Here is an 18,165-nt window from a genome sequence, read left to right on the forward strand (position 1 = left end):
ATAAACAAATATAAAAAGTAAATAAATAATAGTAACAATAATAAGGTTTCAGTCAGAGGATACATCTTCAAAAAAAAAAAAAAAGTTTTATGTAGGAGTCGTTTCTTAAAAATAATTCACAAAGCCGCTGAGACCTAACTTTAGTTATGAAAACATTGAACTCCTAAACTAGAGGTAACTCTCTGTTGCTATGGATGACGTCATTTTATAAGGATGCACTTAGAAGCGGTGACAACGGTGATTGGTTGTTGAGTAACAGGGCAACCCATTGAAAAGTCATTTAGGCTATGCAATGCATGAAGTGAAAATAAGGAAGTTGCCTACAAGCCCATGACGAAGCCTTTGAAAAGATATTGGATAAAGAAATGTATTTATGAGGAGAATTAAGTGCACCCCCCAAACAAAAATGCTTGGCCAAAAATTACAAATTAGAAGATTGCGATGAAAAACCTGAATTGTCATTAAAAGCAGCATTTGCTCAAAAAGCTGCCTCAAACCACTCTCCATTAAAATTCGGGAATCGTGTGTTGATCCCGGCTATTTCGCAACAATGTCCAGTATATTGTAACGTGCGTCAAAGACAATTCGTGTATTGATGGAATGCAACTTTTTCCAATTGACAAAAGCCCTATTCGCACGGGACTAGTATAACGTGGGGTCCTCCAGTAATTTGTAATAATTGCAGAGGTCGTCTGTGATCTTAATCCCGTGCGGTAAAGTAAAAATTCCATCGCAAATTAACTACCATATTTCGCCAAACACAGAGGTCATGTGATAATATTAGTCCCGTGCCAATCGGCATCTCTTTTTTGTGTTTTCCACACCTTCTTTCTGCCTTTTTCCCAGTCGAGAATTATGGAGGCTGCGTTGGGAATTATAAATGAAAGGTTCGACAGCATTTTGGGTGTAAATTCAGGAGGCTCATCAGAAGAGCGAAATCTCGAAAGATGATTAGATGGATGACATGCACGGCAGCATGCGGTAAGGAACATTTTTCCATCTTTCAACAGGCTCACCAGTTATTATATTAAAAATATCCTTATCTAACCGTTATGCTGCTCCAACAAGGGCTCCACTGCGATCGACCTGGGGGATAATGTCAGTAAATTCGAGTTAAAACACAGACTTCGGCGTGTATGACTCAAAATGAATAAAAAAGTAGTTAAAATAGTGTGTTCCGGTAGCTAGACCAAACTAGCATATCCATCGAGTGTGCACTTAACAGGCTTAACAGGCAATTGTAAGGCTCATGGCTCATGACAGGCTGTAACATGGACATGTACATTATGAACATAAACACGAAAATGCTGGATTACGTTTCCGTCTCCGCCAGTGAGGGAGTAAGTGCACGCTCGACGGATTGACTAGTTTGGTCTAGCTACCGGAAAACGCCGATGTCAACAAACAGGTATGTAGCTCCTTGCACAAACACACTGTTTTAACTACTTTTATATTCAGTTTGAGTCATACACGCTACAGTGCTGTGTGCTAAGGTGTCTGCTGATGTTGCATAACTTTTGGTGTGAGATGTGGAGCATGTTAAGACGCTTAAAACACTGTGTAAAGTTCTGACCCCATGCTGTTAGCATTCAATGCTAAGTCTCCGTTCACGGAGCTCTGTAATGGCTGGACCAAATTTGTTCGCGTCTTCGGTACTGGCAGGTCAAGAGTAGCTTGAGCAATGAAGCTGCATGTTTAAATCGACCGAAGTTCTCCTTTACCATCACCTGTCAATCAGTGAGTACAGCGAGGCTACCATCTCAAACATGATTTATTGTTTGAGGTTATATGAGCAAAGTCATCACAAAGCAGTCACTGTTGTCTGCTTTGGTTTTTGAGTTGAATTTGTAGTCAATGCCATTCTTATTCAGTTTTCATTTTCTCTGAGAAAAAAACAAGTTATAACAAAATCACCTCATCTATATTACCTCAGCCTCTGCATCTCTGACTGTATTAAAAATCATACCTTTGGAATGACTAAAAACCATGGTATAACCTCAGTATTGGCCAAGCCTGGTGGGTATACACCGTAACCACTGTGAGTCATTTGACTCAGAAAAGCTAGACAAGGCTGTGGAACCAAGATGAGTCCCACCACAGCACACACCACTTGAAGGCAAAGCAAGAACATAAACATGGGACGAGCCTTAAGTGCTCATAAAAACATGACCTGTCCACCATCACATCCCTGGAGAAGAAATGGACATACAATAGTAGAATGGCTCAATCAAAGCAGAGCTGCACACATTACAGGACCCTCTGTTTACTGCTTTTATGGCCCAAACAGACCAAACAACGTTATGAAGAGGCCCCTGCATTCAGAAACGATTAATAACTATTGAGCATGTTTGGTTTCCTGTGGCCCAGACACTGATAGGGAAGGCAGGCAGACAAAGAGGAGACGCATTAAAGCTAGCCAGTAAGGTCAGTTTACTCCAGTCAATGACTTAAGTGGACGGCAATGGCCATGCAAGACAGTCTGGCCTTTCTTTCACAGCCTCCTTGAGCAGACATGGCAGGTACAGCCAGGAGGATGCAAGAGCTGTGCTATAAACAATTCTCATGTGTTGAGCTTCAGTTGGAGGGCCTCACATCATGCTCTGATAAAAAATCAGTTTAGTCACAATGCAAAGCTTGAAAGATCTGCACTGCAGCCGGCCTTGGTGGCTGGTTGCACTATTATCAATTATCTGCTTTGTGTCCGTCTGGCATGTGCAATGCCAATGTGAAAGAGTCACTCATCATGTTGCATGTACCGGTGAATTGGGGAGTGGTGTTTCGAAGTATTTTGACTACTCATCTCAGACTTTTATGACCAAACTGTGCGTTTCCTTGGGCAATAAATGTAATGACTACATAAAATCTCCTTTCATGTGATCTGACTGAAGACTGATCTTGTGAAACATGCTTCCTTTTCCAGCAGGTCAGAAAAACTGAGGTTAAAGCCCCCCTTCCAGTGTATTTGGATATTTTTATGATAATTCATATTTTCCTGGCAATGTTGATGAGCCGAAATGTTTTTGGACAAATAACTTAATTTTGTGCTCAAACTTGCTAAATCTAATCTGTTGCTGATATTGAATAATAACATATGACTTTATCATCATCTGGGAGTTATGTGTCATCCACCAATAGGGGTTATAAAAGTAGCGTGGCTCCTTAAAGAAACTGGGAAGTGGAGACAGCTTCAGTGACTATGTTCAGACAGGACAGGTATTGGTGACTGGGCCATAATCATATGGAGGTACTTCAGGGCAGGATGTATCCTGGAAAGTGACAAAGTTCGTTTCTCGCTCTAAATTACATCATTATATAATCGCCATCAGTAAACAGGACGCTCTTTGACTCTCTCACTCGTGGGAAGGGGTGCTGTTTTCTGAGGGGAAGTTAATCAAAGTAGCAGTGATTTTTTTCAAGACAGTAATTACAACAACACAACAGTGAAAGGAGACAAACACTTGCTGAGTTAAAGTTTTTTACCGGGGACAGGAGCATTTTTTCAGGCAGAAATGCGATTAAGAGCCGGTAAGACAGATAGGATGACTGACTGGATTACAGACAGGATGACAAATAGGATGACAAACAGGATGACAAACAAGATGACAGACACTTCTCCATGTATTACTGCAATATTTTTTCCTCATATAAGTTGCAAAAGACACTACCAGTTGCCATTTCTCTTTTATTTGATGAGTGAAGGATCTGTTTAGTTCAGTTGAGATCAGACTGTGAGCACCATCAGATCCACATGCCCCCGCTTTCACACAGAGGAAGATGCTGAGAATCAACTGATCCCCGCACTCAAAGGGTAGTGTGAATGGGGCTACTGACTGGAGGGCTTTAAATACCCTCAAAAAGACAATAAAACTTGGGTGTTATACTCCAAGTTATGCAATGTATTTTTCAAAATTTTTAACTAACTGTGATTGCTGTGAATATTTCTATATAGTAGAATAGAAAAACAACTCTGTACATCAGTTAAAATGCATGTGTTTAATTTTCTTACTTGTAACAAAGAACTTCTTGGTGAAGGTACAGCTGTCAAATGCTGCAATCTTCTCCTGTAGGCTCACAGCAAGAATACTTGAAAAGGGAGAAAAAAGTACATAAATCACATCTAAAAAAAACTGCAGCATATCATATAACATAAGGGTCTTGACTTTCTTTTTATCAAAAGTTGGTCCAGTAGACATACTGTTTGTTGCAGTGCAGATCATAGATTGGTGTCTTGAACTGAATTGATTTGACCATTTCCCCTGTCCGTAGAGAATACAGGTCAGCACAGCAGTAGGGAGGGCTCGTCCTGAAAAGAAATGTATATAGTCAGTCTGTGAATACTGTATGCAATCCTTCAGTAGCTGTTAATAAACTTCAGGCCAGGATATCATTGGGATGAATGATAACTTCTGACAATTCTCAGACTCAGAAACTGTCAAAGAGGATTTTAAAAAGTCAGCAAAGTTCCAGAGGACTAATCATTATTTTAAGAAAAGATGGCCTTTCTCAGCATCAAATCATGGCTAGACTAAACTTTTCTATGGAGGCAGTGCATGGTACTTGAAATTGCTTTGTGGAGACATGTTGTAGCATGATCAGGTGAACTCAAAGTGACCACATCATCAGAATATCAATACATTAGTCCTAATTCCACAATTCAAACAATAGAAAGGCAACTTCATCACAGATACCCACAGACCCAAATAAGCAAAAGTACTGCCTTTTTTTATAATGGTCCCAGAAGAGAAGTAGCAGGTCGCTTAAGCATTTCTCAGAAGGGAAAACAATGCCAAACACTTGGGGTGGGCTAAGAAATACCAGTGTTTGCCTACTCTGAAGTTAGACACCTGCACAGACTTGATTCCAGCCTGGCCAAGGAGAAGTACCACTCCATTCTTCAGGCTTGAATACTTGAAGACTAAAGAAGACCAAGAAGTCCTGACTTTCCTCCACAGTCACATGACCTCAACCCTGCTGAACATTTATGGAGGCACTTGAAGACTGAGAAAGCCATGCATTCTGTGACACCTCAAGAAGCTTTGTGGAAAACTGACAAAACATGCTGGAATAACATGAGTCATCATGTTTTGCACAAACTTGTAGAGTTCATACCAGCTCAAGAGCATGTGGTTATCGAAACAAAAGGTGGGACGTAACAAATACTAGGACGTTTTGAAATTCATGGACATGAATTAAGTGGAATTATTATTTGTAATGATAATAATAGTATTACATCAAACACAAACGCAAAATATAAGTATTGTTACTAGTAGTCTCAGACTCCTGGATCCTGCTGTTATTCAAGTATATGCACAGTAGGATCCAAAAGATAATATGCAATACTACTAATGACTCAAAGTAAATTCAGTGTTTCAGTTTTATTTAAAGCCTGCGAAGTGAGAACGTATATGAAAAAGCTGATATTTTAGACAACAAATTATGCTGAATTTGTTGCACTCACAATGAAATAAAAAGTTATTTCAACAATCTGGTAAAATTGCATTTGAGACCTTGTGTCCAACTTATTTGCAAGACAACTTGAAAATGGCTGTCCTCATTGCCAATATTAGGGTGAAAAATAAGATTGCGACCATAAGATTGTTTTCAATAATTTTCTCACCATTTTGAAAGATTTAGCTGTTAGAACAATACAGTGGTAAGTTGATGTGACAAAACAAACATATGCACATCCCAGAGAACCAAAGAGAGTCTTTCGTGAACATTTAGGAAGTGAACTGCCTGCCAATGAATTGCACATCATTTCTCTAACTACCTCCACACTGTTTCTTTCAAATAGTATTTGTTTCCACCATGTCCCACTGACCTACCCCTTCCCAGGGTCCACATAATGACAGGGAGTGAAATGAACAGCAAAAGGGGAAATGTTCTGTCATGCAGCACATTTACAAGAAGCCCTTCTATCAACACAGCAAAGAAGAGAGTTTCATGAGGGAGCCTATCCAATAGCAGGGAGCGAGTGGTGGTAAAGGGAAATTTAGACATAAATCTTAATCAAGCAAGACCCACCAACACCACCAGCTGTCCCCTGTGCCCCTTCCCTCTCTCTGCGAGTAAAACCTCTACCGCTCCTCTACTCTCTGTCACCCTTGGCGAGGCCTGTGGTGCCACGTTGGCGGAGGATGCAGGGGTGAAATGTGGTGTTAGTTTTGTTTCTTGAGCCATAGGACTAAGTGCTTTCAACAGTCTATTTAGTCTGCTTGTACATACTGAGAGCAGTTACATGCTTCATCAGTCTCGACATGGATATTTGACTAGATCTTAAAGTTACAAGAAAAGTCAAAGTAAGCTAAATTGTGCCTGTAAAGATAAACATTTTCAATGATTAATGGAAGTTAAGCTTTAAAAAGCAACATCAGAACAAAAAAAATATTGCAAGTCATGATAAGCAAATAACAGTCAACAGTTATTGCCAAGTCATCGAGGGAAATCTGGACATTAAGTGACTAACTCATAAATGGAAGAATTTCATCGTTTACAAGACACAGATGACCTCAACCATGTTGAATATTCCTACAGCCCACCATGTTCCACTGACCAACTCTACTGTGTCAAGGTCTGTCTGCAATCCCAATCATTACTGTTGCTCCTTTTCTTCTTTATGATGGAAAGAGGTCTGCTTCTCTCGTTTTAAACTCTGGCACAAGCACACACTGGGTTATGTGCTGTAGGCAAACAGTAGAGAAAATCTGCCATTTTTAATATATTAGAGTGTAAAAGAGCAGCAACGACATCTTGAACTGACTATAAAAATGCTGAGATCTTTAAGCACCTACAGATACATTAAGGAAAGGGGAAAGGTGTGATACCTCTGGTACAGTATGTTTTTACCAGCATTAATGACTGACAGCCACAGCTCTATTCTATGCTCTCTGTCAGTTGAGCATAACATTGTTAATTCCAACGTACATATTTACCCCTAATGCAATACACAACATGGCTTAATGTGACATAAATAATATCAAGGTTTAATAACATTAAGGAATGAACATTTTACATGGAATGTACACTTGCACTTGGCTGGCCAATGCACTTCGTTACAGTATGGCATTGTACTGAGTCATGGCAAAATCTGATACCAGGTTCAATTTTCTGTTTTGGCCTTTTTTTCCCCCAGATGCCTCTGCAACAACACCCACCACCCCACTGCACCAATGCAGAAGACTCGCTGGAAAGAACAAGGAGGATGCAATTTTGATACATTGCTTTTGTCAGTCTGAACTCAGCCTAAGTGTTCCAATGGGGGAGGTTCTTAATGGGCCTGATGATAGAGTAACCAGCCCGTCATTCCAGCTTTGTCATTTCCTTACGTCCAGCCCTTACCTTTCAAACCCTTGTTTCCATTGTGTTTTGATGTGGACTTGTGTGTTTGTGCAGTGTTTGCTATGCCTTACAAGTATCAAGCAGCAAATGCCAAACAATGTTAATTTCTACAGACTAAAGACCAGGCACAGTTCTATGACGTGTATGGAAGTTTAGGCCACTTGCTTGTTACCTTTCCATCCACCTCTCTTCAAGCTGTGTAAAACAATACTGCTGCTAGTGGCTTCTGCGCTCGTATAATATGATATATAATCTTGAGTTGATGCAGGATTGGGATTCTGAGGTGCTGCTGACACCGTGAGCACAAACAGGATTATATCACCCAGCACTGCTGACACACACACGCACACACACACACACACACACACACACACACACACACACACATTAGTTAACAACAGAGGTGGTACTTTGACACACAACAATTTTTTCTTACCGCAGACAAAGGCAGGAATACACACCCAGAGATGCAACGTAAAATAACTGCTGCATCAATATTGATACGTGAGCTAAGACCACGTGAGCTAAACATGCGTGTGTGTGTGTGTGTGTGTGTGTGCGTATGAGACATTGCTTGGACGTTAGCGCAAGTGTATTCCCCCCCCCCAAGAACAAGTGGATGCTTACTGGAGAAGATAAAAGAGGTGCCACAGAAGTTTGAGCAATACCTAATTCATTTTTCCATCTGATGGTCCAGAACATCTCTGTCAACATTTCAAAACCCCTTCAATCATCACAGATCAAGAATACAGGCATTAAGATTAATACAAAAAATTTACCTGACGATAATTTACTTTCAGGCGGCTGCATCATCGATTTCAGCATTATCAGAGACCAATCAATCCAATTCAAAGCTCTATCCCGAAAAATGGGCCCCTGGAATTGATTCAAACGGACAATGATAACCTGCTATTATAGAATCAAAATGGCACAGGGTTCAATTGTTTTGCTTTTGCAGTATTTTAACAAATGACCCAGTTCTAATGGAGGCAATACAGGGGCAGATGTAATGAGATTTCCTGATGCTTGGGACATTGGGGCGTAGGTTGAAAGCAAAACTAAATCACAATTATCATTATGGATCATGGCGGGATGTCAGTCCTTGCACATGTTAAGGTGACGCCGAGCACCATTCCCTAGCTCAGTAACAGGCCTATTACGATGGCCCTATTAGATCAATGTGTCAATTACTATTACTCAAACTGGCCCTTGGGTCTGAAAGAAAACAAAATCAGCGAGATGGAGAAAAAGACGCTCGGCTCATTTACTTGCTTTGATACGACAAGATGCTACTTCAGAATTTAAGGAGAAATTGGAGCGGCTCTGCCAGATAGAGAACACACAGAATACAAGCTGATAATAAAACACCTTCTTCGCCCCAAATTTCTAACCCATAGCACCAGTGTTTGATTGCCTTGGAATGAGACTCAACAATCAACTATATTTCTACAGGATCTCCTTCCCTACCTTTAATTATTGGTCAGATTCTCAGTCTTGTTTGCTTATTCATTTACTTGATATTCTCTGGTTTAAATAATATTTTTTCTTTATTTTTCTGACTACCTTTGCCAAGGAGGTTATGTTTTAACACATGCCAATAGGCTTGAGTAAAAACTATTGAATAGATTTCCACAAAACTAGGATGGAGGATATGTCTTGGGCTAAAGTAGACCCAATAACTTTTGGTGTGTAATCTGGGTAAAAGGACAGATCCAGGATTTCTTTCTTTAACATTGTGAGATAGGGGTTTCTTTAACACATTTAATAATTTCTCAAGGAATAGTGCAGGGATGTTGATGAAAAATCATGCATTATTGGGAGGCTGGTTTTCTAGTAATACAATGTAAAAAATACAATTTGATGCAGATCTTAGATCTGATGAGCTTGAATTATGCAAAAGTATTATGGACGTTTGATTTTACTGCAGTGACAGTCTCAGCAATCCAAATTGCTATACTATACAGCGACCGGAGGGCACATTGATGAATCCATCTCCCTTTGGACTGGACCTACAGAAATCTCATCAGCTTTGGTCATTTAATCTCCTACGGCTCTGCCACTGTGAGGCACTGTACCAGTTTAGGAAAACCTCTTAACAACACAGTGTTTAATGGGACTTTTACAACTATGTGTGAGTCTTACTTTAAGATATACAACTGTTCACAATGGTCATTACACACCGTTATGAATGGTGTGTGTCTTATTATTGTGCCATTATCATCAATCCAGTTCATGGACTTCCTCTTTGATGTAACATGTTGACATCTGTTATTCTAATTTTCACATCAATGCAGCGCTTATTCCATGAGCACTTTCCCTCTGGCTGAGAGAATCTGCACAAATCTTTTTATGAACGTGAACTAAACCAAGGGATCAAAACCACAAGATTTCATGTGGCTGTGGAAAGCATAGATGGAAGCCTGAGGAGGAATTAAAAAGCAGGCAAATAAATTCATTTACAAGGAAGGGACGTCACCACATTTCCGACAGTGCACAGTTTTATGAGCTCCCCAAATACGTACGACAATTACATGCTGTGGAAATGCTAAACAAATACAACCTCGGTTTGGGAAGTCAAGGCTGGCTCTGCTGACAGACAGAACTCAAGTGCTCCAAATGTTGAACTTTAGAAGAAAAAGCATTTCCACTGGGGTTCAACTGATATGGCCCATTGAAAACCGAAACCAGAAATTTCGAATCAACATTGCAATAGTTTATGCAAACATCCAACAAGTACTCAAAGTTCTCTCCAGAATTGTGTTCTCGGCAGGATAGGAAAGCCGCTGAAAAGGCTTTTAGACAACGTGACACAAACTCTTCACTGCTACAAGAAACGCAAGTAGTTGACATTCAAACAGAAACTGACCACATAATTCTTCATCAGCTTCCATTTTTAATCATATGACACAAACTTTTTCAGAAGATGGAGTTGTCATGGTATCATATTGTATTAAAATTTCATATACTCTCAGCACTTTAAGGACCTTTCATGCATGTGTATAAAGATAATAATATCTAACGAAACGAAACTACTATTCAATGAAAACTGGAAAATAACAACTGCACTGCAAAATTTTTCCTTTCTCCCCACTGTTGTTTGTTGCTTTTAACTCCCACTCCTTCCATTCTCAGCTCTAACCCAGCCCCCCAACACTCAACAAATGCCGGCCACATCAGAGCCTGCTGGGGGCCTGGAGGGAGCCACAGTGATTCCGGCAAGCTGCAGGCATTAGTGGGAAAGTAATTAGGGTAAAAAGTTCAACCACAGCTCCATGTCTGCAGAGCTGCCAGAAATACATTTCCGTCACATGCAGTATACATGCCAGCATTTTGGAAACCCACTGCCCTGTATGTACTGTACTGTATGTATGTATGTATGTACTGTACTGTATGTATGTATGTATGTATGTATGTATGTATGTATGTATGTATGTATGTATGTATGTATGTATGTATGTGTGTGTGTGTGTGTGTGTGTGTGTGTTGTTTTTATTTTATATAATGCACTGCATTATATAAAATAAAAACCCAAACAAAACCTGATACTACTCTACAGGCTGCATCATGCATCATAAAGGCAAGACAATAGTAAACAAAACTTGCAACTTTATAAACAACCGAATGACAAATAGTGTAACAATGAAAAGAAATTCAACATGGGAATTTATGTATATGCAGTCCATAAATCCAGCTTATTCCATCTTCTTCCGACAGCAGTGAAGTGGACATTAATATTCATTACAAAAACCATAGCTTGCATTTGATTCAATTTTAGCCATTTTAGCCTTGTGTGCCAATGTTCTGTCTGAGATAAGTGGAAGCACTTGACACAAGAAACATCTGGTCATGCAGGAGTTCTTTCTTCTGCTGTGACATCTTAAAGCTGTATCTAGACACGTGATGAGTCAATTTTTTATCTGCTTTTGCACATTTATGTGTTAGAATGCAGATGGCTTAAGAATTATTTTATCAGGTGCTAACAATTCTGGCGCTTTTTCCTCACGCTACGCTGTGAAACAAAATAAATTTGTGTGAAAATTGGCGGGAAAAGTGCAAGTTACTTGCTAGCAGTTGTCAGGTAACAGAATCCTGCGGTGTGTCTGGCTAATAGAGCTAACTGCTAACAAAGCTAATAGAGCAAACAGCTAAGGGATTTGTGGTTTCTGCCTGTTAAAAGGCAATTATTTCTCACCACTGTTGCCAAGTGTCTGCTCATGGGGAAATACTGTGTTTCTGTAATTTCACGAATATGGTCTAAACCTGCTCTAATCGGAAAGTTTCATGTGATTGCTTTTGTTGATAACACCTCAAAGGTGGACTTTTTAAACTAACTTTTAGCAGGAGGGCAGCTCCCTCGATGACACTCACCCGAGTAGGTTAAGGTGGTAAAATGTAAATACTGACACAGAAACATAAATCATACACAGGCTTTATCTGGATAACCAGATAATTTATTCTAGGTGACTAAACTATGCAAATATATGATGCCAAAATAAAAAGCCTCAGTCTCATTTATCAAGAAGTCATTTGATTTAGGTTCCTGTGAGCCACTCATTTGAGTTGAATGATAAACATAAATGAAGGATATCTCCATTGAAAACATGGCATTTATCTTCCACTGTCCAGTTCACCTTTCTGCCAATCCCCTGCTATCTTACATCTTACAGGCGAAAAAAAGGCTTCATCTCTATGTCATCTAATGTGATCTAAGGGGCGTCCACACGGGTGAAAACGATCTTTTTTTCTCCGTCTTCCTCGTCATCGTTTTGAGAATATTTGCGTCCACACGTCTTCACTGAAAATGACTGAAAACGACCGAAAACGCTGTAGTTCATATCGGGTCTCAAGGGTGGAGAAATACGAAAACGCATCCCTCTGTTTTCATGTGGACGGCGAATCCGCATACTTTCCAAAACGATGACGCCATCGCCCCACCCCGCGACGTCCCATAACAACAACAACAATGGCGGCCTGCATGCTCGTGTTCGTGCTGCAGAAGATATTGAGCCTTTCTTGCAACTTACATGCCTTGTAGTTGAGTGTGAGTCGCAGCAGCAGTTTGACCTCATTAACGGTCCACACAAACGATTCTGGTTTCCTTGCACTAGCCATTTTCATCTTCTTCTTGTTGTGTTCGGTTTCTCCGTCTACTGTCTATTTGTTTACAGCGCGCAAGCTTAATGCGCATGCTCCGTGTCTTCTTCTCCGTTTTTGGTGAATGTCACGCGCCACCTATTGGCCTGGAATATGAACTACAGCGTTTTCGGTCGTTTTCAGTCATTTTCAGTGAAGACGTGTGGACGCAAATATTCTCAAAACGATGACGAGGAAGACGGAGAAAAAAAGATCGTTTTCCTTGTAGTTGAGATTCATTACTGTCACACAGCTGGCTTTGATGTACTCAAATCTTCACTGTTTTGCAGCTATATACAACCCAGTGCCCTATAAGGCTGAAAGGACCTCAGTGAAGTGAGAGCATATGCTTTATTTTACATCCCACATAACACAAGACTGTTATGACCTAACTACATGGTTCTAACAACAGAGCAGCCTGCATGACGACCAAAGCCCAACATGCAACCTCCTTGCACTAACAAAGCCTGGTAAACAAAGGAAAGTGTCTAGGTGGTGACTGGCTATCACAGTCCCCCGAAGTTTGAAAACTGTACTAGTCAGAGTGCGGGCCGTTTTCCCCGTTCTCACGGTCCAGGACGGTTGGTTTCGTTTTTGGCGCCCCTGGTACTCTGCCTGAGTGTCTGGACCGTGGAGGGTCTGCACACACCCCCTACCCATCCGTGAGCTCGGGCCGTATTCAGAAAGCCCCTTCCTGAGGTCCCGCTGGAGGTAGCCTGCAAAACCCCCTCACTAAGAGTTTGACTGTGAGTACGGGGGAAAATCCCCGTACTCACAGTCAAAATTTATTTCTTTTGATTTTTGCACTAAGTGTTTGACCGTGAAACTAGAGTTTAGTGTGTGTTGTATGCTTCTAATCTACATTGTTTATGAGTTTGTTTTGTTCGTTTGCCTCATGTAGTCACCTCCGTTAACCAGCCCTTGGCATGGCCACGTCCACCATCTTGAACACTCTCTACATTGGCCATCCTCTCTCTCTCTCTCTCTCAATTACAATTAGGCACCAGATTACACAATTAATATTAATAATTACTATTAGTAATTCTTAATTGCGAATAACCACACCTGTCCTGCCTTTGTTCCCCAACAATACAAACTATTCATTTAATTGCCCCCCAGGGACAAATAAGTTTTTTTTTAATTGAACTGAACTGAACTGAAACTAGGAGGGCACACTCCACCAAGGCCTGACAGTCTTCACTCTTGAATTCAATCACTCCAAATTTCATGAATCTGTTCTGTATTTTCAGTTGTAAAATGAAACTGAGTTTATTCCCTTCATGCTGTAAAACAGGGGGAAAAAAACTATGTTATACAATGGAGTGCAGAGGATGAATTGAGGAGTCTCGCAGCATGAGGAAAGAAGCTGCTCTGAAGTCTAGTGGTATAGCAACCAATACTTGGACAGACACAGATATCATGGAATATAAAGCTATGCTAGCAGTTCTGTGAAGCTCTACTTAGGCAAACTGTCAGCAGGCTATGCTCACATTTACAAAGTAATTGCTCACCATGTACAGGGATGGGTACTTGGACACTATGGAACCAATAAGAAATATCATTAAGAGCGGAAGCATAGATACAATTCTAACAATACCCATCCCTTACCATGTGCACATCTTATTTAACATATGCTAATTCGCACTAAACACAAAGCACAGGGGCTGATCGAAATAACTTTCTCGTTTTTGCTAAACCCAAGTATTGGACAAATTACAATTTTGATCTGACGATGGCATTAGAAAAATCAGTGAAATACACTGCTCAAATAATTAAGGGAACACTTTAATCACACATCAGATCTTGATGAACTAATTATTAACATTGAACATATTTATTGATGTACATTGTATATAATTGAGAACAAAATGACATAACAATGGTCAATGGAAACCAAAATCATCAACCCACTGAGGACTCTAAAATAAAAAGTTGAAATCACAGGCTGATTCAACAACTTGTGTGACTTTTATCACGGCACCTCCCCCCCTCTCCATTGCACCATTGCAGTTGAAATTGATTCACAATCACTTGTACTTTGTAAATGGACAGGTTGATATCCCTGAAGTTTAACTGACTATACTTTGACAATTAAGAGTTCCCTACATTTTTTTGAGCGGATTATATTACTAGTTGAGGGGGAAATTAATGTCTTAACCAAATTTCACTGAAAGAATAAATGTCAACTTTGTGGTGGCATTACAGGAGAGGTCAGGGGAGTCATTTTGATTTATTCTGTTCATCCCATCAAGTGTGTGTTGAGGTATTAAAAAAAATATGTAATAAGTACAAATTTTAGCCTGTTGGTGGCACTTAAACAAAAAAGGCAGGTCATAATCATAATTTACAATCCATGGTTTCAGATGGATTCATCAGTTTAATGATCAGTTTAATGATTAACAATCTAATGATTCAGTGCAAAGTGAAAACATTCATCCCTATCATCATCATTAGACATCTCTTCGAGGCATCACCTTTTCTGTTAAAGTGCACTTCCTAAACATTTAATTGTAGCACCAGGAAGGTAATGGCCAAATAAAGATGAATGTGGATATATAGATGGATATTTACCCCAGTCTTGGGAATTAATCAGCCATATTCTGGATTTATTCTGGTGACTTACAGGCTTAGGGATAACCAGAGTCACTTAAAGTCATCCACTGCACTCCATTAACACAAACACAAAATGTTATGGCAATATATTCATTGTTGCACAATTTTACCAAAAATGCCAAAAAATGTAAACCTGCTGGTGGCTCTAGACCAAATGTCATTGAATTGCATGGTCAGTAGTATTAATCTTCTGGGGATTCTTTAGCCTGGACCAACTAACAGACTGACATTGGCATCCATAGGGCCACATCGCTACTTGGCTTAACATCTCATCAATCAAGATATGTGACTGAATGCCATCACTTGGCAGCTCCAAATATGTTAGGTCACCTCTGGAGTTCTCTTCAATTTTGATCAAGATGGAAGTAATTTCCTAAGTAAAGATAAAAACCATTTTACTCCTAAAACACATCACATGTTTTCCGGCCATTGGGACTTAAGGCTTACTCTGAGACAGAAGATAAATATGAAACTACCAGAGTTGCTTAACCAAGCCAATGCCCTGTTATCTTTCATCCAATTCTGAATAAAATGACATTTGTGCTGCTGTGTACTTAATGTACTGAAAAGGAAAATTAACGGGTTAAACACTATTAAAATACAATATTAACTGCTCTGACCAAAAAGGTCTGGTTCAGGGAATGGGCTTGTGGTGAAGGTTTGAAAAGTCATTACTAATCATTCAGCCTGTCGGGTGTGTTTATATGCACCACTTCCAGTACTACTGAGTTTAATCTGACTTCCTATTTCAAGGGGGAAAACTGGCGAGGCAGAACACATTTTCGACAGACATAAAACAGACATGCAAGTCAAAATAAACGCTCCAGAGTGAAGCCTGAGCCCCAAAGCTCTGCCTATGCACTAAGCAACTATGTGTGTGTGTGTGTGTGTGTGTGTGTGTGTGTGTGTGTGTGTGTGTGTGTGTGTGTGTGTGTGTGTGTGTGGCAAAGAAAAAGTGGAAGTGGAAGACAAGTTTATAGCCATACTCATTTCCACGCAGGGTATGACAAAAGTGGTCTGGGAAAGATTTCATACACACCGTTTCTTTCTGTGAAGAATTTGCCATTCTCACCAACAAACTGAACAAAAACTTGGAAACGAGGAAAAAAAAAGATCACTAGTGTCTGCAGATTCTGCCCTGGTATGATGTCCTTTCTGAACATTGACATCATCATGGACACACAATCCATACAGCTTCACATCAAAATAAAGACAGTACAAGCACAAATTAAAAACGTACATGGACTCAAGGATACCTTCCCTGAGACTGTATCTACCCTACACATACAGTAGGCTTGGATAGCATGAGCACGTGTGTGTTTTGTGCCCATGGGTGGTCATAATGTGACAGTAAAGAACACCACAACCTCATGGTGGATAAAAAGCATCACTTCTCCAAATCCCCTTAATCTGGGGCCTAGGTTTATACAAATGCTTGATGATTTCCATTTAATACACTTTAGAAGATGGATACATCCGGTCCACAGAGCAAAACCTGTCATGAAAATGCACTGAAACACAAGGGCTTAGTGCCACAATGGGCTTCTGCTATCAAAAGTGTTTGTATGTGTGCGTGAGCTAAGTGGAATTTGTTGCTCGCAACCATGTAATTAATAACCTGCATTATTTCACTACAGGATGGAAAGCAGATTTAAATTCAGATGTCAAGGAGTATAAAATTATGTTTCATAATTTGATTTTGAATGGAATTTACAATAAATATGAGGGACGAGGGGTAGCACCTAAATTATAATGATAAAAGAGGTATTATATGAAGTACACATGACCTAATGCCATTAGTATTATGCAGATACATGTTACTCATGCTAGAGTAAAATGTGTAATCACTGCACATCAGCCTGTGCAGATATTGGCAGTATGAAGCACCTCAAAGATAGAAAATGGAAAGATTGATAAAGTCTGAAGCCCTTTGCACATTTACTTTCCAAACATTGGATGTGTCACAGTGAGCTTGACGTTTGACCACGAATAAAGAATCAGAACATTCAAGTCTTTTCAAGGGGACTTTTTCACCAAATTTAAAGAAATTCAGTTTCCTCTTCTTTCCTTTTCTAAGATATCACGTTCACAAGAATGGGACAAATGAACAGAGGGACAGCCACGTCTGATGCCAGCGAAAGCAAAACTATGACACAGGAATGACAGTGACATTTAAGGCATAGAGAAGAATAAAAGCCCAGTGATTGTGTTGGCCTTTTGTAAATGAGAGTATCCATGGCCTCAAAGGTGACTATGATTTCTCCTCAGCATATACATCTGTATTAGCCAGAACCCCCAAAATAGCCCCTGCATTAGTAATCCACATGGTGAAAGAGGATTATACTGGTTAAAAGAAAAAAGGAGCACATCCTCTGAGGATCTTGAGATGCTGTGAGGGGGTCGTTGGAAATGTCACCGACAGTTGCCAAACTCTGGAGAACAAAGCCCACTTATACATCACTGAACTTTTGCCCAAGAAGTATGTCCACTCGAAACACCCACAAACACTTAAATTGCCTCCGCCATAGCCATCAAATTTACATTAATTCAGAAAGAGCAGCCTTAAATTTTCCAAATTTGAATACCTGTGGATGTAAAATTAATCAAAATAATAACAACAGCAAGAAAGGAGAGGAAACAAGAATCATTTATAGAAATGTGAGCAGACATATCAAGGTCTGCAATGGCACCAGCATTCTTAACCAATTCCTACAGCCGATTGGCACTGGTGCTGAGAGTGAAAGCGACGCATATGTAGCTTTACTGTCAAGAAGATCACTGGATTTCTACATTGTTTGGACTTAATCCCTTCCATTGATAAAATTATGTTGAGTGTGCCTGGCTTGAAATCCACAAGTACAGGGCTTCAGCACACATGCTTTTTCCCTTCTCTGGTTTTCCTTTAATTTGCAAATCTTGTAATCTAAGCCTAGAGCTGACTGAACCAACTTCTAAACCAGCACCGCTGTAGCGGCCAAGGCTCCAATCTGTTTTCCATTTAAGTGTCAAGACGGCATCCTTTTTGGTGGTTAACAAAATCTGTTATTTCAAAATGATTATATGCTAAAAATTGTGTGAGGA

The 18,165-nt window shown here is 40.0% G+C and overlaps 1 protein-coding gene across 4 annotated transcripts in view; it reads right to left on the reverse strand.

Annotated features, from left to right (window-relative positions):
- Positions 1-18,165, reverse strand: part of bcas3 (BCAS3 microtubule associated cell migration factor) — a 366,198-nt gene that overhangs the window by 325,461 nt on the left and 22,572 nt on the right. For all 4 annotated transcript variants that reach the window (XM_030407120.1, XM_030407111.1, XM_030407129.1 and 1 more), the window contains 2 exons: positions 4,196-4,303; positions 4,007-4,083 (listed from right to left, as the gene is read on the reverse strand). In XM_030407120.1, coding sequence (XP_030262980.1) covers positions 4,007-4,083; positions 4,196-4,303 — 185 coding nt within the window. The remainder of the gene's footprint in view (positions 1-4,006; positions 4,084-4,195; positions 4,304-18,165) is intronic.

The sequence above is a fragment of the Sparus aurata genome, chromosome 2 (genome assembly GCF_900880675.1).
Source record: "Sparus aurata chromosome 2, fSpaAur1.1, whole genome shotgun sequence".
NCBI lineage: Eukaryota > Metazoa > Chordata > Actinopteri > Spariformes > Sparidae > Sparus > Sparus aurata.